Raw genomic sequence first — 26,145 nt, forward strand, 5'->3', positions numbered from 1 at the left:
AGTGGCTAGTGTGGCTACATACTGTACGCCCCCTGCCAGTCATTATGAGTTAGTTATTCACTTTTTACTTCATATGAATAAACTAAAGATTCAGCCTATATAGCTTAGCCTATAACGTTATCACATCCAAATAGCCCGAAGGCCAACACCCTTGATGCTGTTCTACTGGCACATTGGCTAAGCTATAGCACGGCAATGTGTTTGCAACATGAAGCTCTCTGAACATTTATTTAGGCTATTTGTAAACCTGCTTTTATCCCCATATTATTACAGATTAGTCAATGTCTAAAACATCAGAATTGCGTTGCCAGCCACCACTATTTTCCTTCGACAGCCTCGCCTGTAATATAAACTAGCCTAAGGCACTATAAAGCTTAACAAAACAAAATCAAATAAATAATATCTAGAGACCTAGCTAAAGATGAACATTTATAGGTGTAGGCCTACATGAGTGGGTATTGATGAGATTCCAAGCTTTGACGAATACGATATGATTTTAGAACTATCTCTATTCCCATTGGCATTGATGAGAGAGAGTGGCGAGCAGAGCAAGTAGTGGGAGAGCGAGTCGAGTGACATGTAGGACGGAGCGCAGTTAACCTAGGTCTCGACATTGGCAATGCAGTGTGCGCTAGTGTCTTAAATCCCTCTAGATATGAGCTAGCCAGTGATCATCATCCCACTGACGAGGCCTGCGACTCACTGAATCCGGAGTTTAGGACTGAAACCGGTTAGGAAGAAAAGGGAAAGCTTCGGGCCGGGAGAGCCAAAGACCACAACGCCGGTTTCCGGGGATTCAGGGCAGCATATAGAAACAGCAGAAGGCGGTCTTCGGAAGGGCGAACATCCATTAGATATAATTTGGATATACAACCACTGCTGTAGTGGAACCCTAAACATGTCAAGAAAGGTCCACAGAACCGAAGTATGCGCCGACTGCAGTGCACCAGGTACGATGAAAACTGAAACAATGTGTTGTTTTTAGTCTTTGATATGTGCTAGCTGGCGACATTTCGGTGGGACGGCGGAGGCCTGTGACTGCTGTCAGTAGTACAATAAAACGGCGCAGGTTCACAGGCAGTTAGTTAGTCAGGCCTTTAAACAGAGTGAAATTTGCATTTTTAGTGCATGTGAATAAATGAAGTGACTAGAAAGTTACTTTGGTTTATTTGATAAGAATCATATTCTGTAGATGAATTTGAGTGTCAGATTTGTTTCGCCTACTTGACTAGCCAGCGCAGCTAGCCAAGCAACGTATAACGTTTGCTTTTATTTCTCGTGTTAACCGCCACATCTATCTGGTAGCTAACTACGTACCTAGTTTGCTAACAAATGAGAAAGGGTGTCTGTCTTGTCTGGTCTAACTTGAATAGCTTGCTATCACATCTGTTTGTCTGTAAAGTTGGCTCTGTAGCCACACGGGCTAACTAGCTAGCTGGCTAGGTAGTTAGTTACATTTGAAGACGACAGGCTAGCTAGTTTGGCATGTTTTCCTCCAGAGTACTTCTATAAATGTGACCAATTTCACGTTGTAATTTGTGTAACGTCAGATAGCTAGCTAGTGTGCTAACGTTTAGAGTCAAGAAGATTAGTTGAACGTTGTTACTGAGTTAGTTAGCGAGCTAGCTAGTTAAATGATCATAAAATAGTAGTTGAAGCTAGTTGGCTAGCTAGCTGCCTGCAACTAGCCAATGTTAGCAAGCAGTGCGGGGCAGAGTAGGGGCGTTGATAGTATAGGTTGTGAATAGTGATTGAGTGAGTGCCTGTAATCTGGACCCCTGACCTGTCTAGACTGCTCCATCTGTAGGCATAAAACATAATTTTTTTTAGCTTCATCCTTCATGGCATTTTTTTTTGTAGTTGCTCATAAAATCATGAATACATTCTCCAACTGTGTTTTTCTACAACATTATTGTGCACCCACAACTCTGATGTGATGCCAACCTTGGCATCCTGGCCCTCTCTGCCGGCATAGCCTTGGCCTTACACATTTAACCCCAACTGGCCAAATGTTTTGGGGGGGAGGAGAGTTTGGGATGGGGGTTGGTTGGAGTGTGGTGTAGGGCAGCTGCTCTCTCCTTCACTGCTGCTCTCCCTTCAGGAATGTGTTTCTGCTATCCCAGCTGATTTATGACACTCCTGACCATCACTCCTCTGCAGTTACCTGCGTTAGCCTGGCTTGCTTGTATACCTACTCTGTGTGTGCACTGTGCCGTTTCTTTTTCTTACTTATAGTCTACCGTCAGCTTTCTGCTGCCTCGGCAGCCTGTCTCCTTCTGGGAAGTGGCAGCTCTATCAAGCTGCTGATCCAAGCCACTAATGTGTGACTCCTTGCAACCCTCCACACTGGAATAGCTACTGGACTCATAAACAACCTCCATATTTTGGAAGAAGTCATATAGCCACTATAGGCTATTAAATGTTGTTATTGCCAGTATACTCGTAAGGCCTATTTGTTTTTCTATCATAATATGGTTCATTTTATGGGGTTGTTGTGATGGGCAGCACAGCATGTGGTAGAATGCTAGACTGAAGAGAGGGCTATAGTCTTCAGTAGTGTTGACAGAGACTAGAGTGGCCCCATATGCGCTGTGTCTGTGTAGCCTAGGTCAGTGTCTGTGCATGAAATCACATTAGGTGCTGCACACACTAAGTGGAAGTAAGTGTGGACATGGAGAGGAAGAGCAATGGGGTTGTTTACATTTACATTTAATCATTTAGCAGACGCTCTTATCCAGAGCGACTTACAGTAGTGAATGCATACATTTCATTTCATGCATTTTCTTTATATTTTTTTATTTTTTTGTACTGGCCCCCCGTGGGAAACGAACCCACAACCCTGGCGTTGCACACACCATGCTCTACCAACTGAGCCACAGGGAAGGCCAGGTTGTTCTGTGACGCATGAATTATGATGAGATTTAACTTTTAGTGTCAACGATTGGAATCTATACCAATGAAGAGTCCTGCTCCCCACTCTTAACATTTGATTTAGCGCTCTGCTTTATTTATTTATTTAACCCTTATTTTACATGGTAAGTTGACTGAGAACACATTCTAATTTACAGTAACGACCTGGGGAATAGTTACAGGGGATGAATGAGCCAATTGTAAGCTGGGGATGATTAGGTGGCCATGATGGTATGAGGGCCAGATTGGGAATTTAGCCAGGACACCAGGGTTAACACCCCTACTCTTATGATAAGTGCCATGGGATCTTTAGTGACCACAGAGAGTCAGGACACCTGTTTAATGTCCCATCCGAATGACAGCATCCTACACAGGGAAATTTCCCCAATCACTGCCCTGGGGCATTGGGATATTTTTTTAGACCAGACGAAAGGGGGCCTCCTACTGACCTTCCAACACCCCTTCCAGCAGCATCTGGTCTCTCATCCAGGGACCAACCAGGACCAACCCTGCTTAGCTTTAGAAGCAAGCCAGCAGTGGGATGCAGGGTGGTATGCTGTTGGCTAATGAATAGCTGCTTTTCATAGATTATAATATTGGAAAACAGTAGGCATGCTTTGTTGAGTATTGCCAATAGCTATTTTTTTCAAAATTGTCCCTCAAGAACAGATCTCTCTCTCTCTGCACGTATTCACTCCTCCCCAGCCCAATCTGTTAAGCTCTTAGGCCTACCAATTGAGAAAAAATGCTCCATCTAGTTCCTCGGATAAAATAGGCCGTTTGCATGTCGTACACAGTTAGCTTAGCCTAATTGTAGCAGGATCCTGAGGGTGTAGGCTAACCTTGCCCCAGCCAGACTTAATGACTAGACTGTGTGGCCCATGTTTCTCTCTGTGCCCACTGAACTCTGGACCTGTCTAGTATGATGATCTCATTACCACCTAAAGGCACAATTGGGTGGTACCAGAATTTTTAAGGTCAGACTTGTATTTAGGCTATACAGTATGATGCTAATAATACGTGTTTTGTTGGTTTTTATGGTCTCGAGAACTCCTCATTGTGAACTCCACATGTCAGGCAAACTGTCAGCCTATTCATCACCCTCACATTAGGCTATTTGATTATTTTAAATGTGTGCAGTAAACAATAATGTCAAATATTAGGCCTAACTTTATTACCGGTAAGAAACGGTAAAACAAAGCTATAGGCCTAACGATGAACCTGAGATGACCTGGGCCTAGTAGACAGTTGTCAGAGGTGGGTCTTTGCTAAATAGCCTAAGTTGTACACTCCTGACCCCCACCTCTCTCTCACTTTCTCTTTCTCTCTTTCTCTGTTTTCAGATCCAGGCTGGACCAGCATCAACAGGGGCGTACTGATCTGTGACGAGTGCTGCTCGGTGCACCGTAGCCTGGGACGCCACATCTCCATCGTCAAGCACCTGCGGCACAGCGGCTGGCCCCCTGCACTGCTGCAGGTACCTGGGGGAGGGACAAGATAGGGGGCTGGAGTGGGCACTGGGGATCATTACTGATGGGTGTACAAGTAGCTCAGTATTTGGCAAGCAGCTAAATGACAAGTAACCCAATTCAACCACTGTATTAGGCCTTTACCTGTTTATTACAGATTTATAACATGTAAATCCATACTGATAAAGAACAGTTTATAAACTATATATAAATTAGGGCCAGGGACCTCACAATACGATATTACAATATTTAGGTGCCAATATGATATGTATTGCGATTTTCCCGATTTCTATATTTTTATTGCGATTCGATAATACGATTTTTATTGCGAATTGATGTCCCAAACATATTGCTCACTATATGTCTGCTGCAGAGAGACGAGTGAGCATGGAAATAAAAGTGCTGAAAACATGTTGGCTCACTATTTGAAAAGATGATTGAGATCAAGCTATAGGATGAAAAATACAGGCGTTTTGGCGCACGCACAGCCGACTAGCGCTAGCTAACGCTACCTAGAAAAACGATTAAATACATTTAAAATAAAGTTGCAATATTTAACTATCAATAGTTTTTTTTCCTCCATCGCTAATATAAAGTAAATGTTACCTGGCTGCTGGACAGAAAAGATTTGAGAAGACTTTTGTTAGGAACTGGGGTTTTTTTCTTCTATTTGTACTTTATTCAGACAGGAAGGAAATTAGTGGGGAGGAAGATGCAGAGAGTGGCTCTGGGGTCAGGATTCGCACCCACGCTTGGTGGTGTATAGGTGCTGCAGGCGGTGGCTTTACCCACTAGACCAGCCTCAGGCACTGGAAGAGGCTTTGATTTGCTCTACGAGGACGTTCAACCCCAACATTAGATAATTTCATGTTAGGGTTGTGTTGTCGTGTGTCTCATTAGTGTGTGTGTTTTAGATGGTGCAGACTCTGGCCAGTAATGGGGCTAACTCGATTTGGGAGCACTCCCTGCTTGACCCAGCACAGGTGCAGAGCGGCCGCAGGAAACCCAACCCACAGGACAAAGTTCAGTAAGTTTATTTTTTATTTCACAACATATATTTCACGATACGTCAGATGAGAACCAATTCTCATTTACAATGATGACCTGGGTGGGAACATTCCCCGCTTACGTTTAGTCTCTGTTTGTGGAACTCACTCTCCCCCACCAAGATCTCAAGAGATTCTTTTCACTCGGTCAATTGTTATAGTCCGATCAGGCTAATAAGCTTATGTGTTAGATGCAGCTCAGCCTTGGGTCATTAACTAGTATCAGACTATTATGAGATCAGAGAGGATTTGCCCCTCGGCATCTCCTGCTGCAATGATTCATACATACAGCTGATGAGGGCCTCCCGAGTAGCGCAGTGGTCTAAGGCACTGCATCGCAGTGCTAGCTGGGCCACTAGAGATTCTGGGTTCGAGTCCAGGCTCTGTCGCAGCCGGCCGCGACCGGGAGACCCATGGGGCGGCGCACAATAGGCCCAGCGTCGTCCGGGTTAGGGAGGGTTTGGCCGGCAGGGATGACCTTGTCCCATCGCGCTCTAGCGACTCCTGTGGCGGTCGCCAGGTGTACGGCGTTTCCTCAGACACGTTGGTGCAGCTGGCTTCAAGGGTTAAGCAGGCATTGTGTCAAGAAGCAGTGCGGTTGGGTTGTGTTTCGGAGGACGCACGGCTCGTGACCTTCGCCTCTCCCAAGTCCGTATGGGAGTTGCAGCGATGGGACAAGACTGTAACTACCAATTGGATACCATGAAAAAGGGTAAAAAAAATACATACAGCTGATGTCTTACCTTATGTCTTACACAGTCCCACCAAGTCCGAGTTCATCCGCTCCAAGTACCAGATGCTATCCTTCGTCCACAAGCTGCCGTGCCGCGATGACGACGGTGTTACCACCAAGGATCTCAGTAAGGTGAGGCCCCGCCCCCTCAGGTCAGGGGTAAGAGGTTGACCTCCTTCAAAGGCTGGGCTCGTCCACTCAGGGCCATGGCTGGTGGGCCGGGCTGCCTCCCACTGAGGCTACACACACACACACACACACACACACACACACACACACACACACACACACACACACACAGAGCCTGCCTTTCTTCTTCTCTCCCCTGTAGGCAGGAAGGAAGCACCTTAATGACACCACAGGAATAACTAATGGAAGCCGCTGTGTGGACCTATTAAACACCACTAATGAGGGGATTCACAGGGTCTCTTTCTCTCTCTCTCTTTCTGTCTCAGCAACTGCACTCCAGTGTGAGGACGGGGAGTCTGGAGACATGTCTACGGCTGCTGTCTCTGGGAGCACAGGCCAACTTCTTCCACCCGGTGAGACCCATACCACCCCTACCCTCCCACCCCCTGTTACTGCAAATTACCCACTTTCTCACCCCCACCCTCCCACCCCCTGTTACTGCAAAATACCCACTTTCTCACCCCCACCCTCCCACCCCCTGTTACTGCAAATTACCCACTTTCTCACCACTCACCCTGCCACCCCCTGTTACTGCAAATTACCCACTTTCTCACCACTCACCCTGCCACCCCCTGTTACTGCAAATTACCCACTTTCTCACCACTCACCCTGCCACCCCCTGTTACTGCAAATTACCCACTTTCTCACCACTCACCCTGCCACCCCGTTACTGCAAATTACCCACTTTCTCACCACACTCACAACTTCACTATAGAGCATCGGTCCAATCGGTCTATGCTGTGGCCATGCTCCCTAATTCGAAGTTATGGTGTGCGTTTGCGGTTGTCCTCTCAGGAGAAGGGCACCACTCCACTCCACGTGGCAGCCAAGGCAGGCCAGGTTCTGCAGGCAGAGCTGCTGGTCGTGTACGGAGCCGACCCCGGAGCCCTGGACATCAACGGACGCACACCCATGGACTACGCCAGGTAGGCTACACCAGGGGTCTATTCATTAGTGTACACTGTTCCAAAACATGTTCTAAAGGTCTCTTATCAGACAAGTTCAGGTAGTCCCTTCCCGTTTTATCCTGTTTGCTTTTGTTACTTTGTGAATACACCCCCGGCTCACTCTTTTTAAACATGGTATTCATACACATGACTCTGTCATAAGGTAGTCAGTTTATTTGTTATTTTTTTCTGCTGTATTGTGTCAGTAAGCTGTGTCATACAGTTATAGGATCTGATCGTTGTACTGTCTGTGTGTGTGTGTGTGTGTGTGTGTGGCAGGCAAGCGGGCCAGGTGGAGCTGGCAGAGCGGCTGGTTGAGTGTCAGTACGAGCTCACAGACAGGCTGGCTTTCTACCTGTGTGGCCGACGCCCTGGTAGGTGACCTTTTTACACCTGCCAAGGACCTTACAGAGGGCTCCGAGTTGAAGCGATAATCAGCAATCAAGTCGTTGAGATCTCGCTTGGTGGGTGTATCCTTCAAACAGCTAGCATGACAGCAGTTTTGTTGTTCGCTAATGTCAGAGCTTGCTAACAAGAGCTGCCCTCTCCCTAAATTTGCATAATATTGGGACATTTTCAATTCTGGTCACTAGTTCTCTCCTCGCCGACCGCTAAGTCGCTGTGTGTCTCTTTGTGTCTCCTTCCATTGAACATGACTGGCTGGTGGTTGATAGTTTGCTGATTATCGCTCCAAGTATGGACCCACTGTTAGGCTTAACTAGTAGGGTGATTTTTCACCCAATGACTGTTTTACACTATACAATGATTTCACTCCATTGTACTCTATCCTGTAGATCACAAGAATGGGCATTATATCATTCCTCAGATGGCTGACAGGTAAGTGTCGAAGGGTCGTGTTCAGGGTCAACATAGAATGGGTGGGAGGGTGTGGGGACTATATTTATAAATCTGCATGGTGGTTGATATTTATTATAAACTGGGTGGTTTGAGCCCTGAATGCTGATCGGCTGACAGCTGTGGTATATCAGACCGTATACCACGGGTATGACAAAATATGTATTTTTAATGCTGTAATTATGTTGGTAACCAGTTTATAGTAGCAGTAAGGCACTTCGGGGGTTTGTGGTATATGGCCAATATACCACGGCTAAGGGCTGTATTCAGGCACTCTGCGTTGCGTCGTGCATAAGACCAGCCCTTAGCCGTGGTATATTGGCCATATGCCACACCCCCTCTGGCCTTATTGCTTAAGTATACAGCCTTCCCTGTAGCTCAGTTGGTAGAGCGTGGTGTTTGCAACACCAGGGTTGTGGGTTCGATTCCCACGGGGGGCCAGCAAAAAAAATTATGAAATTGTATGAAATGTATGCATTCACTACTGTAAGTCGCTCTGGATAAGAGCGTCTGCTAAATGACAAAAATGTAAATGTAAATGTAAGTATACATAGGGGTGTTTTTTCAGGCACAGATTAAGGCTAATCCTGGACTATAACGTATTTTCAAATGAGATTCTCTATTGAGCATTTTTGTCTTTGACATGATATTCTGGCAATGCCTTAGATTTTCTGGAATCTACAATGAAATGTTATGAATACCATGTAATATTCTGGCACAAGTGAAGTGGCTAGGTGTATTGCAGTGTTTTGACCAGTAGGTTGTGCCCTGTCGTTAGTCAGTCTGTACTGCTCGATAGGAGAGGAGGGCCCCTGTTACACTGATGCAGACTGCATGTCTGTCTGCTGAGCAACAACAGACTTCTACAACACTGCTATTACTGTACTGTACTCTGTACTATACTCTGTGGAGAACTAGTGGGTGGTATTCACAAAGCGCCTGAGTAGCTGATCTAGGGTCAGTTTTACCTTAGATAATAATTCATATGGTTATATAGACAGAGGGGGACCTGATCCTACATCAGCACTCCTACTCTGAGAGACTGTGTTGATATGGAGTGTATCCCCCCCTCTCTCTTTTACTTTCTACCTGTCTCTTTCTTGTCTCGCTCACTCGTTTTCTGTTCTCTCCATCTTTGCTGCGCTTGTGGAGGCAGAGCTCGCCCTAAGTGCCCGACACAGAGGTATCTCTCTCTTTTCTCTTACTCACTCACTCAACATCCCCCCCTTCTTTTTCGTCTTTTATCCCGTGCGCTCATCATCTCGCTGTTGTTAGGGGAGGGAGGGATTCCTGTAAGATTTTGTCTGCCTTTTTTTATATAGTAGTATTACTTTGATGTCTTGATTCAATAAACATTGACGAGAGCCCCTTTGCTTTTAAATATCAGGTTGGTTACCGTATCTAGACCACCAGTACTCATTGTAGATCATACAAGTACTTAGGCCTGTAGTTTTGAATGCTGCCAAACTGAAATGGAAGGAGCTGCAGGTAACTGCCAAAATGAAAGGAAACGCCACCATAAAGTGTCTTCATATGGCGTTGTGCCACCACAAGCCAGAACAGCTTCAATGCACCTTGGCATGGATCAGGGGTAGGCAACCCTGGTTCTGTTTTTCATTTAACTGACCTGGAAGACCAGGTGTGTTCAATTTTGGCAATCACTGAACTGACCAATCAGCTTAGTTGGTTAGGTGTGGTGCCTAGTTGGAACAAACTCCAGCAGTAACTGTGGATCTCCTGGGACAGGGTTGTCTACCCCTGGCATAGATTCTACAAGTGTCTGGAACTCTATTGGAGGGATGCGACACTATTCTGCCCCAAGAAATTCCCAAAACGTTGGTGTTTTGTTGATGGAAGGGTGGAATACACTGTCTGAGGCGCCGCTTCAGAATCTCCCATAAGTGTTCAAATGGGTTGAGATATGGTGACAGACGGCCATGGAATATGGTTTACATCGTTTTCATGCTCATCAAACCATTCAGTGACCACTCGTGCCCTGTGGATGGGGGCATTGTCATCCTACGAGCACATTGCCATGGTATCCAATATAATGGCCTGCCCAGCATTTTTATACATGACCCTAAGCATGATGGGATGTTATTTGCTTCATTAACTCAGGAATCACACTTTGTATCCCTAAGTGTTTCCATTATTTTGGCAGTTACCTGTATATTTCACCTGATTATCTGCCATGGCCCTCGCTCCATGACCTAACACCCCTCCTGTCTCACCCCTCCCACCCACCACCCTGAGAAAACCCCCAGTTCCATGTCCTCCACCTCCCTTACCTTTATGTCCTCTCTTTCTCTCCTCACCCCCTCTCTCTGTTGGTGTTTGTGGTTGTTTCATTGTGGCATTTTGTCTGTCTGTGTCTCTGCGTAGCCTGGACCTCTCAGAACTGGCCAAGGCAGCTAAGAAGAAGCTCCAAGCGGTGAGTAGTGCTGGGTGGTCAAAGGGTAGGGGTCATGGGTTCGAGTTAAGGCTCTATCCATCTGGTAGACTTCCTGGCTTGTGTTCATTAGGACACACAAGGGAAAACATTTTGAAACCTTTTTCAAAGGAAAACAAAAACGAGGTATCCCTCCCTGTTTTTCTTCCATTTGGTGCCTAATGCACACGACCCAGAAAACGAGCTAATCTGATAATAAACTGAAGCAGTGAGCCATGTCTGTATCAGTGACTCTAATTGTCTATGACAGAGGACAATGACTTTCCCCATTTCCTGTGTATGGTATAATCAATTCTCCTTTGGCCCGGGCAGTAAAAGGACAGAGCCATTTAGTGTAGTGCTACTGTTTGTTTTGACAGCATTGCTGTACATGGTTGTCCTATTATTTTAACCGTGTGTGTTTATATATATTTTTCCCTCGCTGGTATTTGCTGTTTTGCCGTGCATTGCTTATGTTTGTCATTGATCTTGTGTACACTGTCTGCGTCCCATAAATGTCCTGTGTGTGACAGCTGAACAATCGGTTGTTTGAGGAGCTGGCCATGGATGTGTATGACGAAGTGGACCGCAGGGAGAACGATGCAGGTGAGACACCCCCCTCCTCTTCTTCTCCTCTCCTGTGTAACCCATCCCCTGCTTCTCCCTCTCCTCCACCTCTCTCTAGATCTCCCCATCCTGCTCCTCTTTCTGTCTTTGCCTTTTTGAGTCATGCAATCTGTTTGGGCCACTCTGGGGTCTGCGTCCCAAATGGCATCCTGTTCCCTATATAGTGCACTACGTTTCACCAAGCCCTGGTAAAAAAAAAGTAGTGCACTATAAAGGGAATAGGGTGTTATGTGGGACATGGCCCTAGTGTAGGCTGTTCCCCTGGAGAAGGAGTCACTGTTTAGAAAGGAAACATAAAAAAAACGCATAAACAAAGTCTGTAAAAGGGCACTGGGTGAGGTCTAAGATGAGAGAGGCAATTTAGAGGGAAGGAGCAAGTGAGAAGGAGAGAGCGAGTTGGTGAGGAAAGTGCCTCAGGAATTCTGGAGTCTCTCTCTCTTTCACTCTCCTCCCTCGCTCTCTCTCGGAAGCAGGAGCAGTCGCAGACTGCGTTGTCTGACAGAGACTCTCCGCAGGTAAGCAGGATGGGGTAGAGACCAAGAGCCGGACACGCTCAAGCACACACACATGCATACACACACACACACACACAGCTCTAGGTATAGCAGGACATTCTCGGAGGAGAGAAAGTGTGTAAGACTGTAACTGTTCTGTGGTCTGTTCCAGTGGAGCTGTGCACTGTGTGTGTGTGTGGGCGGCAGGCAGGGTGTGTTGCTGTGCATGTTCCAACTTCCAGCTGAAATGACCTTGTTTCTCTCTCACTCACACATCAGTGTATAATATCTCTCTTTCTTTCTGTCCTTCCTCCCCCTTTCCCCAGTGTGGCTGACGACTCAGAACCACAGTACTCTGGTGACGGAGCGCAGCGCGGTGCCCTTCCTGCCTGTCAACCCCGAATACTCAGCCACACGCAACCAGGTAACCACCACCACTACTATCACACACACACACACACACACACACACACACACACACACACACACACACGCGAAAACAACGTTTGACGACTGCCAGCAAATGCTTGAATATCTTAGTATGTATCCTTCTCCAACCGCTGCGTAGGCTTAGTGATGACAGCAGGCTGAAGACGATGCTAGTCACAGTGACACAGGCAGGCAGTAGAAGAGACTACGGAGAAATCCTCAGAGAGCACGACAGATTTTAAAACGGGAACAAAAGAGAACAGAAGGGCAGACGAGGAAAGATAAAGTCTGGGCTGGAATGGAGAGAGAGGGATGAAAGATCACATTCTATTAATAGTTTTGTGGCTGCACCGGGATGTCTGAGCTTCTGCACTGGCCAGTGGGATATAGAGACAGCGAGAGAGAGATTTTCCAGCTGTGGGGGAGGGTGAGGGGAAACGAAAGGGGTTGTGTGTGATTGTGGGTCCTCCCACAGTTGGCTAGCTCGTTAGTGTAAACATAGGCCTTAACACATCAGCACCCTCACCACAGTGAGATCCCCAGCTAGGATTGGATTGAATAGGGTTGGAGCCATCTGACTGGTCAGTAGTACACACACACACACACACACACACACACACACACACACACACACACACACGACAGTGTGCTCACGGTCGGATCGTGTTTAGAATTGAAACCACATGGATACAAAGCCTGCATTTTTGTCCCCTTATGCAAACACAAATGTGAATTGCTAGGTGCAATGTTTAGTGTGTGTGTGTGTTACTATGATCAACTGTAGCCCCTATGACTATGATTTTCCACACCACATGACCAGTGACCACAGGACTGCAATACCAGAGACTGTGGCTTCAATTTGTGTTTTCTTTAATAATACACCAAAAATGTCTGAATTCATCTTTCTCCTGTAAACCTACGTCTATGCGTCGGAGGGTTTTTGAGTACCGTACTCAAGAATGAATGCGTGTGTCCCCTGCCTATTTTTCTCTTTCAGGGTAGACAGAAGTTGGCCCGTTTCAACGCTCGTGAGTTCGCAACGCTAATCATCGACATCCTGAGTGACGCCAAGAGGAGGCAACAGGGGAAAGGCCTGAGCAGCCCTACCGGTGAGAGAGGGAGAGGTGTGGAGAGAGGGAGAGGTGTGGAGAGAGGGAGAGGTGTGGAGAGAGGGAGAGGTGTGGAGAGAGGGAGAGGTGTGGAGAGAGGGAGAGGTGTGAAGGGGAGGGGAGCAGAGGGGAGAGGAGAGGAGAAGGCAGGGACTGAGCCAGTTCAAACAAGGTCTTTTATGAATTAAGTATGCTCTGGACTTTAAGCTGTTTTGGCACACTTCAGTCAATCCTTCCATTGCGATGTATGAGTGAAAAGGAAAAGTTACTGAGATGTATTTTAAATGTTGGGGTTGCCTGGTTGTGTTATGGTTAAGTTGTCACTAGTTAAGTTGAGCTGTAGTATTTCCAGATTTTTCTGTGGCTTAATCTCAAAACGTCTTTCTGCAATTCCTCACCTCCTTCTCAACCATATTCAAGGAAACGGTCCAAGTTCCCTCCCCTCGGACTTTCTTCTCCAATGCATTTTCAGAAGGAAGCGAGGAGAGTACGCGAGGAATTGAGGAAAGATGAATTGAGATTGAGCCAGGGCCTATGTTGTTGCTCTGATCCATCCCTGTAGATTCTAGTCTGGACCTGGGGGCCGACGACGACCAGCATGACTACGACAGCGTAGCGTCGGACGAGGACACGGACAGCGAGCTGACCACTCAGAACAACAACAACACACAGCGCAACAACCGGGCCAAGGTGAGGAGAGAAGGGCACAGAAGGGTTGTGTTCATTAACTTCTTATGGCTTGAATCCTGTTAGCGGGATCGATATGACAACAGCCAGTGAAAGTGCACGGCGGCAAATTCAAAACAACAAAAATCTCATAATTAAAATTTCTCAAACATACAAGTATTATACACCATTTTAAAGATAAGATTCTCCTTAATCTAACCACAGTGTCCGATTTCAAAAAGGCTTTACGGCGAAAGCAAAACATTAGATTATGTTAGGACAGCACCTAAACAAGAAAAACCACACAGCCATTTTCCAAGCAAGCAGAGGCATCACAAAAACCAGAAAGTCGGCTAAAATTAATTACTAACCTTTGATCTTCATCAGATGACACTCCCAGGACTCAATGTTACAAAATACATGTATGTTTTGTTCGATAAAGTTCATATTTATATCCATAAACCCCATTTTACATTGGCGCGTGATGTTCAGAAAATGTATTCCCACCAAAACCCCCGGTGAATGAGCACATCAATTTACAAAAATACTCATCATAAACGTTGATAAAATTTACAACAGTTATTGAAAGAATTATAGATATACTACTCCTTAAAGCAACCGCTGTGTCAGATTTTAAAATAGCTTTTCGGCGAAAGCACATTTGTCAATATTCTGAGTACAGAGCTCAACCATCAAAGCAAGCTATACAGATGCCAGCCAAGTTCTGGAGTCAACTAAACTCAGAATTAGTATTATAAATATTCCCTTACCTTTGCTGATCTTGGACGGAATGTACTACCAGCACTCCTACTTCCACAAGAAATGTTATTTTTGTTCGAAATACTCCATATTTATGTCCACGTTTTGTTCGTGCGTACAGACCACTATCCAAAGGCATAACGCGTGAGCGTAAAATAAGAGACAAAAAGTCATAGTTCTATTACCGTTCGTAGAAACATGTCAAATGATGTTTACAATCAATCCTTAGGGTCTTTTTAACATAAAACGTTGATAATATTCCAACCGGACAATAGCGTATTCATTACAGAAGAAAAAGAATGAGAGGTGCGCCAAACGTGCCCGCGCAGTAAACAACTCACTGGTCCCAGGCAGTCCACTGATAGACTGAGCTCCTATTCTCTGCCCAGTAACAGGAGACGCATGAAACAAGTTTCTAAAGGCTGTTGACAGCCAACGGAAGCCTTAGGAAGTGCAAAATGACCCCACAGACACTAGTTTGAACAGGGATTAGATAGAACTACAAATCACTTCCTGGTTTGATTTTTTTCTCAGGTTTTTGCCTGCCATATGAGTTCTGTTATACTCAGTCATCATTCAAACAGTTTTTGAAACTTCAGTGTTTTCTATCCAAATCTACTAATACTATGCATATCTTAGTTTCTGGGAGTGAGTAGGAGGCAGTTTACTCTGGGCACGTCAGTCATCCAGGCGACTCAATACTGCCACCATCCATAAGAAATTAAGCATCAAACGGAAGCGAATAGGTCCAAATGAGGAGGGACCTACCTGAATTTGTCCAATGGGAAACATTTTGCACCGGTTTGCACTAATGAATACACAGTGTTCACTTGGCACCAAGCAGCCTGAAACATAGTGAAAGGGGGAGGTACTATTTGGAACTCGCCTAATAAGAAGCTCTTGTTTTCTTTTTCCATTGCAAACCGTTATGTTTTTCTCTACAGGCCAATATTAGAGTACCAGAGAACAGCCAAAGTATTCCCCTTAAACCCAGTAAATAGATGGATAAAATGTGTACTGAGAGAAATGGAGGTGGAGCAAAGTGACCAGGAAGTGGTCCTATGCTCCCAGCCCTGCTTTGAGTTAAGGGTCCATACGTGTCAAGAGTCTCAAAATAGGAGTGCTGATCTAGGATCAGGTCCCCCCTGTCCATGTAATCATATTCATTATGATCTAAAACGCAAAACTGATCGTAAATCAGCACATAGTTCTTCTTAGCTTCTTCTAGTGATTGCAGTGTTATCCCCAGCAGCCAGCTGTATCTTCCTCCCAGCCTGTCCCAGCATGCCCTGCGGGAGTGGCAGTGCTGCTGCTGCCACATACTTCCACAGTGACATCACAGCTATTCTGGGTCTTCAATCAGAGGAGCATTGTTCTACAAGCAGGGGAGGAGAGGGAGTGTGAGAGGAGGGGGTGGGTGAGAGGTGAGAGGAGGGGAGACGGGGTGGGTGAGAGGAGGGGAGACGGGGTGGGTGAGAGGAGGGGGGTGGGGGAGTGAGTGAGAGGAGGGGAGATGGGGTGGGTGAGAGGTGAGAGGAGGGGAGACGGGGTGGGTGAGAGGAGGGGAGACGGGGTGGGTGAGAGGAGGGGGGTGGGGGAGTGAGTGAGAGGAGGGGAGATGGGGTGGGGGAGTGCGTGAGAGGAGGGGAGATGGGGTGGGTGAGAGGGTGAGTAGGAGGGGGTGGGTGAGAGGGTGAGTGAGAGGAGGGGGTGGGGGAGAGGGGGTGGAAACCCTGTTAAAGCACGCTCCCACAGCCACAGGACGTGGTGGAAAAGCTGCTGTAAAATGAGAATTTCATGTCCACTGTGTGAAGAAGCACTGTTCTGGTGTCATACAGACAGAAGCTCTGTGCTTCTCAGATATGGCTGAGCTGTGAATGGTGAATGCTGATCAAAGTCATTTCCAGTTAAGAAGAGATTTCTCAAATATGGTTTCAGTGTTGAATGTGAAAAGAGTGTTATTTTAAGCTGTGCTTTAACTTCTCCATTTACTGCTAAGACTGATGACGAAATCGAGTGCCGCTTATTGCTCAGACAATATCCCACATAAATGACTCCCAAATGCTTGTGTGTGTATTTTAGATTGTTTTATTTCTATATTCTGTGTGTGTGTGTGTCTCCTCAGAGCATGGACTCGTCGGACCTGTCAGACGGGCCCATCACTCTGCAGGAGTACCTGGAGGTTAAGAAGGCCCTGGCCTCCTCCGAGGCTAAAGTCCAGCAGCTGATGAAGGTCAACAACAACCTGAGTGAAGAGCTGCGCCGGCTGCAGAAAGAGGTAAGGAGAGGGAGGATTTTAAAAAAATGTGAGGGAGGGATGATGGCAGGGAGAGGATGGAGGTATGGACGGGAGGAATGGATAGAGTGGAGAGGGAGAGAGTTAGGGAGGGTGGAGGGCAGGATGCACGACAGAAAGATGGGCGGAATTTCAATATGTCTACCAGTTGATGTGTTATAATACACCAAGAGCTGCTTTTTCAATTATATTTTTAGTTAATGGAAGATGTATCCTCTCTACCTCATTATGTTAGTGTGTTATCACTATCAGTGTTGATCTAGTCTGTTCCCAGAGCTGTCCTTATACTGTAGTAAGCAAATTGTGCAGCTCAGAACAGTATCTGTTAGTTTTAGTGTAAGCACTGCAGTTTGTCAAAATATCAGGTTTCGTTCCCATCTGTTACGCCATATTTAGTCACTTTGTTCCTGTCCTGTCTCTCCATGGTGGTATTGTTGTTTTGTTCTCATGAATGCCTGAGCTATTGTCCCATGTCTGTCCCATCACTCATGTCTAACGCCAGGAGAAATACCAGCCCCTAGACACACATACGTCAGCCCCTGCACACACACTTGGGAAATGCACAGCAGTTCTCTTCCAGTGTTGATAGGTTGACAGGTACATACAGGTAAAACACCGTGTCAGTGAGAGCAGCCCCCCCCCCCCCCCCGTACCCCTCAATAAACCATGCATGTGTAGTCCCATTATTTTCCAAGATACTAAAGATCAACCCCCAATACCGCCAATATGTATGTGTATTGGTTAAGATACAGTGCATTCGGAAAGTATTCAGACACCTTGACTTTTTCCACATCATGTTACGTTACAGCCTTATTCTAATATGGATTACATTGTTTTCTCCCCTTAATCTACACACAATACCCCATAATAACAAAGCAAAGACAGGTTTTTAGATTTCTTTGCAAATGTATATTTAAATAAAAACGTATCACATTTACCTAAGTATTCAGACCCTTTACTCATTACTTTGTTGAAGCACCTTGGGCAGTGATTACAGCCTTGATTCCTCTTGGGTATGACTCTACAAGCTTTGCACACCTGTATTTGGGGAGTTTCTCCCATCTTCTCAAGCTCTGTCAGGTTGGATGGGGAGCGTCGCCACACAGCTATTTGTAGGACTCTCCAGATATATTTGATCGGGTTCAAGTCCGGACATTCAGAGACTTGTCCTGAAGCCACTCCTGCATTGTCTTGGCTGTGTGCTTAGGGTCGTTGTCCTGTTGGAAGGTGAACCTTCGCCCCAGTCTGAGGTCCTGAGCACTCTGGAGCAGGTTTTCATCAAGGATCTCTCTGTACTTTGCTCTGATCATCTATCCCTCGAGGTTCCTTTTTGGAAAACTCCAAGCGGGTTGTCATGTGCCTTTTACTGAGGAGTGGCTTCGGTCTGGCCACTCTACCAGAAAGGCCTGATTGGTGGAGTGCTGCAGAGATGGTTGTCCTTCTGGAAGGTTCTCCCATCTCCACAGAGGAACTCTGGAGCTCTGTCAGAGTGACCATCGGGTTCTTGGTCACCTCCCTGACCAAGGCCCTTCTCCCCCAATTGCTCAGTTTGGCTGGGCAGCCAGCTCTAGGAAGAGTCTTGGTGGTTCCAAACGTCTTCCATTTAAGAATGATGGAGGCCACTGTGTTCTTGGGGACCTTCAATGCTGCAGGTATTTTTTGGTACCCTTCCCCAGATCTGTGCCTCGACACAATCCTGTCTACGGACAATACCTTCGACCTCATTGCTTGGTTTTTGCTTTGACATGCACTGTCAACTGTGGGACCTTATATAGACAGGTGTGTGCCTTTCCAAGTCATGTCCAATCAATTGAATTTACCACAGGTGGACTCCAATCAAATTGTAGAAACATCTCAAGGATGATCAATGGAAACAGGATGCACCCGAGCTCAATTTCAAGACTCATAGCAAAGGGTCTGAATACTTATGTAAATAAGGTATTTCTGTTTTTTATTTGCGAAAATTCTAAAAACCTGTTTTCGCTTTGTCATTATGCGGTATTGTATGTAGATTGAGGGATTTTAATTTAATTTGATCCATTTTAGAATAAGGCTGTAACTTAATAATGTGGAAAAAGAGAAGGAGTCTGAATACATTTCGAAGGCACTGTAACCCAATATGTAGTTATACCCATCCACAGACTAGCCAGTTTAACCCCTTATATCCACCCATCAGTATAGACTATAGATGGCCTATAGACTCCCTTGATCCCCATTTATAATCTTACCTTCATCCATATCTAGTATGTGGTTAGCTAAATGAAGCTCCCTGTACAGTACCTGTGTATGTGGATACTTGTCCATGTGACCTTTGACACATTAAGGTGACCCTCCTCCCCCGTCCCCACCTTTCCCCGTAGATCTCGCGGATGCAGACGGAGAACAGTGCGTTGCGGGGGGGCCAGGTCATCGGAGGAGGGGGAGCTGGCGGTTTGGGAGGCGGGGGAGGAGGCAGCCCGGCACATTGGCAAGGGGGGGTGAGAAGCGGCGGAGGGGGAGGTAGGGGAGGGGACCACTCCAGCCTAGCCATGTCCTCGTCGCCCGCCCACCGGAGGGACAGACAGGCTTTCTCTATGTACGAGCCGGGGCCCGCCACCCCCAAGCCCCACTCCCACTCCCCGGGCCTGGACTCCCTGACGGGCCGCCTGCAGCCTCTGCACCCCAGTGTAAGTGTGAGCAACGCGCTACGGCCCCCAGGTTGCCGTGGTCATGGTGATATACACCACCTGCCCTCTCTGTCGCTACTGCTGCCTACCTTCTCTACTGCTGTCTGGCATGCACACACCGCTCACCAGTGGAGCGCGCCTCTACTTTAACCCCTAACCTTTGACCCCCAGCCTCTACCGCTGGCGCAAAGCTTTCTGTGCCAGATGCTGCACGCCCGCACCTGCCCCAAATACACACAAATACAGAGCCTTCGACACTGTGGCAAATCACTCTTCGCCTCCACTCACTTTACATGAGTTTATCTCTCAGATTGAGGTTTCTTTTGAGTGTATAATGGAATTCTTTTTTAAGCTAAGATGGCAGGTATCTTTCCCACCATTGAGTGAAGATGTCCAAACCTTAGGGGAGTGTCTATCATAGCTTTCCCATTCCCTATCTCTAGTGTGAGTAGCTCAAACACGAGGAGAGTTAGTGGTTTGTCCTGCACCGTTAGCCAATAGCCATACGCTCTTCTCAATGGATCCTGTCAGTCACTGACCCACTCGGTCACTAGGGCAGGCTGACTTACACGAGTGTGGATCAACTGTTGGGTGTGTTGACAAACAGTGGCAATTCAACATGTGGAAATTAACAGAAAATGACGGCCGGTGATCTGTGGTCCGACGCGCTCTAAGCTAATGCACTACTTACACACACACACACTCACCCCTGCTTCCAGACACTTCGACTGGTGTGGAACTTGAATGGGAAGCCAGGAGGTAAAGTCAGTCTGTCTCTCTATCTGTCCTGACTCCTGTCTCTGTCTATCTGTTGCTCGTATTCTGGGCACTTCCATCTATCTATCCTGTGTGTCTTTTGTTGTGCTCATTGTTGCCTTCAACCTTTACATTCCATTATCCATGCGGGTGAGGCAAAATCCCAATTCAGTTTGGTTTATCTGTGCATTTATCCGTGTTTCTTTTTAGTTTGTATTTTGTAGGGCATTACAGCGTAGCAATTAGCAAATGCACAATTTCTTATTGTGTAGTTAGAAAAACATTTTTATTTTGTATAGAATTTAGAGTTCTATATGCTAGGATATTGTGTTAAGTTGTGTTTACAATGTGTTTTTTTTCTGTATATGTCTTGCATTGTTGCTCATACCGTATTTATAAGTAATTTTAAAAAAATGATATGGCTATACTGTATCATTTAATATAAAAGTACAAAAAAAAATCTATGTACCAATCCCAGATTGCCCCTTTTTAAAGTTGTACAGTTTGGACCCCATCATAGATATTGGACCACACAGTGGTAAAAACCCAGTGCTCTGTTGAAAAGCACCGATGCCGATGACTTCATTTTATGGACATTATTTGTGTATCATAAAGCATATGCCAGCATACAGATGTTCAGTCTTCATCTAGTTAGCTCTCCGCTAGGGAACCATGAGTCTAAGAGTGGCCTACTGGCCATACAGCATAGCCCCTTATGTCAGCCAGCTGTATCTAAAGATGTGTCTATAATCGTGCTGACTGTCTGGGCCTGCATAAAGTGTTTCGGGGGAGTGCTGATCTAAGATCAGGCCCCCCCCCCTATTTATTCTAATTTTAAAAGCCTAAGCTGATCCTAGATCAGCACTTCTACTCAGATGCTTTATGAATACATCTGTTGTGAATGTGACTAGAGAGGAGACGTGATGTCAGGCAAGCTAATGAGAGTTAACTGGCTCCTCTGTCTTCTCCTGTGTATGTCAGACAGTATGTTTGTGTGTCTGGTAATGTTAATGATGTACTCCTGTGTGTGAGTTGTTCCGGGACAGTGATTCACTAACTACTTGGCAGGACCTAGCTCAAGACTCACACATTTCCTTTTGAATTCCAGTCATCTTGGGGTGTACACATTTTCAGTATAAACCTGTCCTGGGGAAAGTTGCTCGGCACTTTGGCTGTTGAGTTTCAGTCAGTTATTTGACAAAAATAATCTAATTTGACCTCGACATATAGGCTACTATCTCCCTGCACAAAGCTGAGCTGACTCTGCTCAAGCATGTATAGCGCATCCCAGTGTCTGATTTGGAATCTTCCTACTAAAACGTAAAAATTCTGTCAGGCAGTGTTCCTTCTGCGCTTCCTCCTTTCGTTCTCTGAGTTCCTGTCCCGTTCTGTCTATCCTCCAGGTGAGGAAGGGGGGTCCTGGAGGTCCGACACCATATGGAGGACAGCACCTCTCTAGCTCCATGGAGATGGGGAGATACATGGTAAGACTGGCTGGCTGTTGCCCTCCCTTACAGTTGGTCAGCTCATCTGTGACTTCCAGGGTTATTAGATTACTTCGCGACCAACCCCAGACCGTGACGGCTGAAACCTTCAGGGGCGTCTTATGAAAGCTGATACTGACTGACACTGTTTTATAGACCAATATGAGCTGATGCATTGCTGAGGATTATATATTGCGGCTTAGTGTAAATGTTTGTGTGAATGACTTGCTTTTGATTGGTTAATAAAGGCCTTGCCATACTCTCACTGATGTCAGCCTTAAGGTGTTCTGTTTGTCCACAGGTCCCTAAAGGAGAGAAGCACGGCAGTGGCACTGATAGTGACTATGACAACACTCAGATGTACGAGTTGTCGCTAAGGTAAGGCTGGGGGGGGGGGGATATCTGGAGCAGGTGGCTGGGCAGTGAACGAGTCATTCTGGGGTCTCCACCAACATGTAGCAGGGGCAGACAGGCCAGGCTCTAGGGTCTACCTATACATCTGGCTGACTGTTTGTATTTGTCAAGGACATATTTACTGTGGGTGATTACTTCAGAGATGCTTAACTCTCTGCTCAATGTGGGAATTGCAGGCTAATGTTAGTGTACTGATTGTGTGCGTCCTACAGTAGGGGGCGCAGCAGTGAAGAGGAGGGCCGGGGGGAGTCGGAGGAGTGGGGTGGGGGTGAGGGGGGTGAGCCGGATCCTACCCTGCCCTGCACCGAAGACGTCATCCTCAAGACGGAGCAGGTGACCAAAAACATCCAGGAGCTTCTGAGGGCCGCACAGGAGTTCAAACACGACAGGTAGGGCCCCGACTACGAGACTCACTCCATGACACAGTCGGACTGAGGCTTACGTTGTGTCTACGGGGGTAACAAGAATTTGGCTTACGTTTTATCTATGGTTGTAACAAGAGGATGTCTTATGTTCCCTAGTTTCGTTCCATGCTCTGAGAAGATCCACTCTGCTGTCACTGAAATGGCCTCTCTCTTTCCCAAGGTAAGGTTTTGCTCTAGCTCTCCCTCTTTCTAGAATTTCCTTAGAGATTCCGTATTGTGTGAAACTGCCACCAACAGTTATTATTATTACCAAAGAGGTTGCTTCAAACAACAAACATTATATTTTTGGATGCCTGATAGAACAGCAGAATATATACTGCACATTTTCGTGACCAAATACAGATTCTAGCTGTAAGCAGTAAGTGTTGTCTCCTCTGTGTCTAACTGTTCCCTCCGTCTCCCCTCAGCGGCCCGCCCTAGACGCCGTGCACTGCTCCCTGCGCCTCCTGGCGTCCAGCGCCTCCCGCCTCCAGGTGGAGTGTCGCAAGGCGGCACCCCCGGACCCGTCAGCGCCCGCCGTCGACTACCAGCTGCTCACCCAGCAGGTCATCCAGTGCGCCTATGACATCGCCAAGGCCGCCAAGCAACTGGTCACCATCACCACCCGCGAGAAGAAACAGTGACGGGGGTAGAGAGGGGACGGACAGGGGAGTGGCGAGGGGAGCTGCAAGACTGACGGAGGGAGGGGAGAGGGAGCAGGAGAGGGATGGAGGTTGCCTCGATTTCCAAGCTTCCTAGTCGAGTGATGAACGACACTTGGAAGGTTGGCATCTCGAGGGAGAGGGAAATGCCAGCCAAGGGGAGAAGCTATATTGGCTGCAGACCGAAAAGAAGATCTCTGAGGATGAATAAATAGAAAATGAGGAGTCGAAGGTAGGGAATGAAGAGTGGGGGAAGACCAGGTGGTAATATTATATGACAATAGAACAAAGCTGAGAATCCACTGCAGCCCTTGATACTATACCTGAGTGGACTGAGTGCAGTTCTATGGGGGAGGGGACTCTAAGGAGGAGGAGGAATGTGGACCATTGAGAGAGTAATTGCATGCTGGAGATGGGCACTGCTCCACAGCGGCTCAGCTCTCATCTCACTATGATCTCAGTCTATCGTTCCTTTGGAGAGGGGGGGATCCTTTTACTTCAACACCCCTCTCTGTGCAGCGCCTCAAACTCTGATGAGACCGAGGCAGGCTGGGGCTGGGGCCAGTCAGTGTGGCCTACAAGGGGGCCAGGCCTTGGAAGAGATCCACCCTACTCTACCCCTCTCTCAGACACCGCCTCCACTATAGTCCCAGGCTCTGCTAAGGAGGGCCCTTGCTACTCTCTCAGACCCCCGGTACACTACAGCATGTCTTGGCATCGTGGACAAACGACTAGGGGATTTTATTTTTTTGCCAATCCATTGGCCTGTACCTCTGGGACAAGAATTACTGACTTAAGAAAAAAAAAAAAAACACTTACACTGGAATTATTGTGATTTATTATTATGCCAATTGATTTGTATTTTTACTGTCATGAGTTACATTATCATGTATGTTTACTTTGACGTCGTCTCATGTATGATGGTTCCCGTTTAGGGACCAGGAAGCGCTGTGACAATACTCGCTCTCCTTCTGTCTGACTGGGTCTTGACACGTGCGCACACACAAACTCTTAACTTGTGAAATGGTCCTGGAGCAGTCCAATTCCTCCCAGGTGACATTTCACTTTTTACTTCCTATAGATGATTTGTTCTCTACCCGTCATGTTCTAATATGTCAGTAGCCAAGGGGTTGAACAGATGCCAAAGGGGTAGGGAAGGGGTATAATATGCGATCAGTAGAAAAATCCCTGGAAGCGGCATGACAGTATTATATATTATGCAGCCATTGGCTGCTTCAGTCGCTAGGCAAAGCTTATCATCTCAATCGCACTACAGTGGGATCCATACAAAGCTCGCTCTTCAACATATGCCAACTCGAGGCAGACTAGCTAGATAGGGAACAAATGTTTTGTCAAAATGACAAACTGCACCTGCTGTAGGTTGTGGGGGCACTGGGGAAGCTGCCCTGTTTTTATACTGTGCTAAACAAATGAACGGTCACACTTAGCTTAGTGACACGCACTCCACGTATTTAGTTTGATTTCTTGGCTTCAAGGACTTTAGTGATCGTCTGTCGGATGGATCTGGGTCATGTTAATTAGGAACTAAACGGTTGAAAACGGACTGAAACAGGGAGACTACATGGACCCCCCCCCCCCCCCCATACACACACACACACACACACACACACACACACACACACACGGCTTGTGTGATCCTAGACACCTGAAAGCGCTTCCATGTCAGCTTGACTCATGTTCTCTTAGCCACGGCGTCCCGTCGTTTCACTATCCGCCTGACTGCTCTCGTGCTCATTACATTTAATGAACCTGTAGGGGATAAGATCTTTTATCTGTTCCCCGTCAAATCATGTCCAAAAGATTGTCAAATGTAACGTTCCAATCATGATTGCCTTTGCACATCTCCTGCTAGTCTGGCTTAATACTTAGTGATGTTGTAGCTGTTTGGGTTCCCTGAGTTGATTATCTATCTCCATCTCACACACTGGGACAGTATCAAATACTTTTTTCCCCATTACAATGTCCTCTGTTACCTCTCAGACAACCTGTTGTAGAATAGAGGCCTATATATAAACATATTTTCATGCTATTTTTTTATTAAGCTATATGTTGGTATTGTGTTTGGGAGATCTGATCTATTTATGCTTGCCGTGGTGGGTTCCAGGCCTGAGGGGGAAGTGAATAGGGTCTGAAGTCTGCCACTGGTTAGCACTAAACTCATCTCAAGTCTGAGGGGAAAGGGCTATTGCACAATGCTATGCCTTCCCTCTTCTTAGTGAACACTTAGTACAGGGTCCCTTTTTAGTGGGAATGTTGGGACATGTCAGTCTGCCTCCATGTTGTGCACATGTTCACATATGCATCCCAAACACACACACACACACACACACACACACACACACACTCTCGTCATCATGTTGTTCAGACAGTGGCACTGCTCTGTGCCCAGTACGGTTTTCTGTGTATCACAAACCTGGGAGATCAGCGATGGGAGAATATATTTTAACAGTAGTAAAAACTGTAAAAAGTATAACATTGAAAAAAGGTCAATAGTAATGGAAACTCATAAGCTGTACATTTCTAATAAAAATAAAAAAACAAACAAGTGAATTGTCTTAAATGTATGTCTTTTTTGTTTAGCTTGAGATGCTTGAAACATTCATCAGGAGGTAAGCCAAAGGCCGCATAAAAGGACCATCTCTGGGTAAGCTGTACAAACTACAATCTCTCTCACTTTCTCTCTCTGGGTCATGTAGTCACACTTTAACCGTCCTCTTGGTGTGAATGATTTCACAGGTTGTTAGCTTTTATGTCGGAAGTCTTTAACATTTAATCACAGCT

The 26,145-nt window shown here is 46.4% G+C and overlaps 1 protein-coding gene across 3 annotated transcripts; it reads left to right on the forward strand.

Annotated features, from left to right (window-relative positions):
* Nucleotides 1-539: 539 nt before the first annotated feature.
* Nucleotides 540-25,914, forward strand: LOC106612648 (ARF GTPase-activating protein GIT1). 3 transcript variants are annotated; one of them, XM_082956192.1, is made up of 21 exons: nt 540-950; nt 4,254-4,387; nt 5,294-5,406; nt 6,185-6,290; nt 6,614-6,700; nt 7,143-7,273; nt 7,574-7,668; nt 8,089-8,131; nt 9,306-9,332; nt 10,532-10,580; nt 11,111-11,183; nt 12,025-12,122; nt 13,125-13,236; nt 13,799-13,926; nt 16,787-16,939; nt 19,318-19,623; nt 21,783-21,863; nt 22,165-22,241; nt 22,490-22,666; nt 22,799-22,862; nt 23,110-25,914. In XM_082956192.1, the coding sequence occupies exons 1-21, from the start codon at nt 899-901 to the stop codon at nt 23,323-23,325; spliced, it is 2,322 nt and encodes a 773-aa protein (XP_082812318.1). In that variant the 5' UTR covers nt 540-898; the 3' UTR covers nt 23,326-25,914. The 3 variants fall into 3 exon arrangements, with proteins under 3 accessions (XP_082812318.1, XP_082812320.1, XP_082812319.1); XM_082956194.1 differs by lacking the exon at nt 19,318-19,623; XM_082956193.1 differs by lacking the exon at nt 9,306-9,332.
* The last annotated feature ends 231 nt before the right edge of the window (nt 25,915-26,145 follow it).

This window comes from Salmo salar, chromosome 09, assembly GCF_965601325.2.
Source record: "Salmo salar chromosome 09, fSalSal1, whole genome shotgun sequence".
Taxonomy (NCBI): domain Eukaryota; kingdom Metazoa; phylum Chordata; class Actinopteri; order Salmoniformes; family Salmonidae; genus Salmo; species Salmo salar.

Bases quoted from the DNA above. Each gene is read 5' to 3' on its own strand.
- LOC106612648 (XM_082956192.1), top strand. From the start codon at position 899: ATGTCAAGAAAGGTCCACAGAACCGAAGTATGCGCCGACTGCAGTGCA. The intron at 6,701-7,142 runs GTGAGACCCATA...TTGTCCTCTCAG, and splicing joins AGGCCAACTTCTTCCACCCG to GAGAAGGGCACCACTCCACT. The intron at 10,581-11,110 runs GTGAGTAGTGCT...TGTGTGTGACAG, and splicing joins CTAAGAAGAAGCTCCAAGCG to CTGAACAATCGGTTGTTTGA.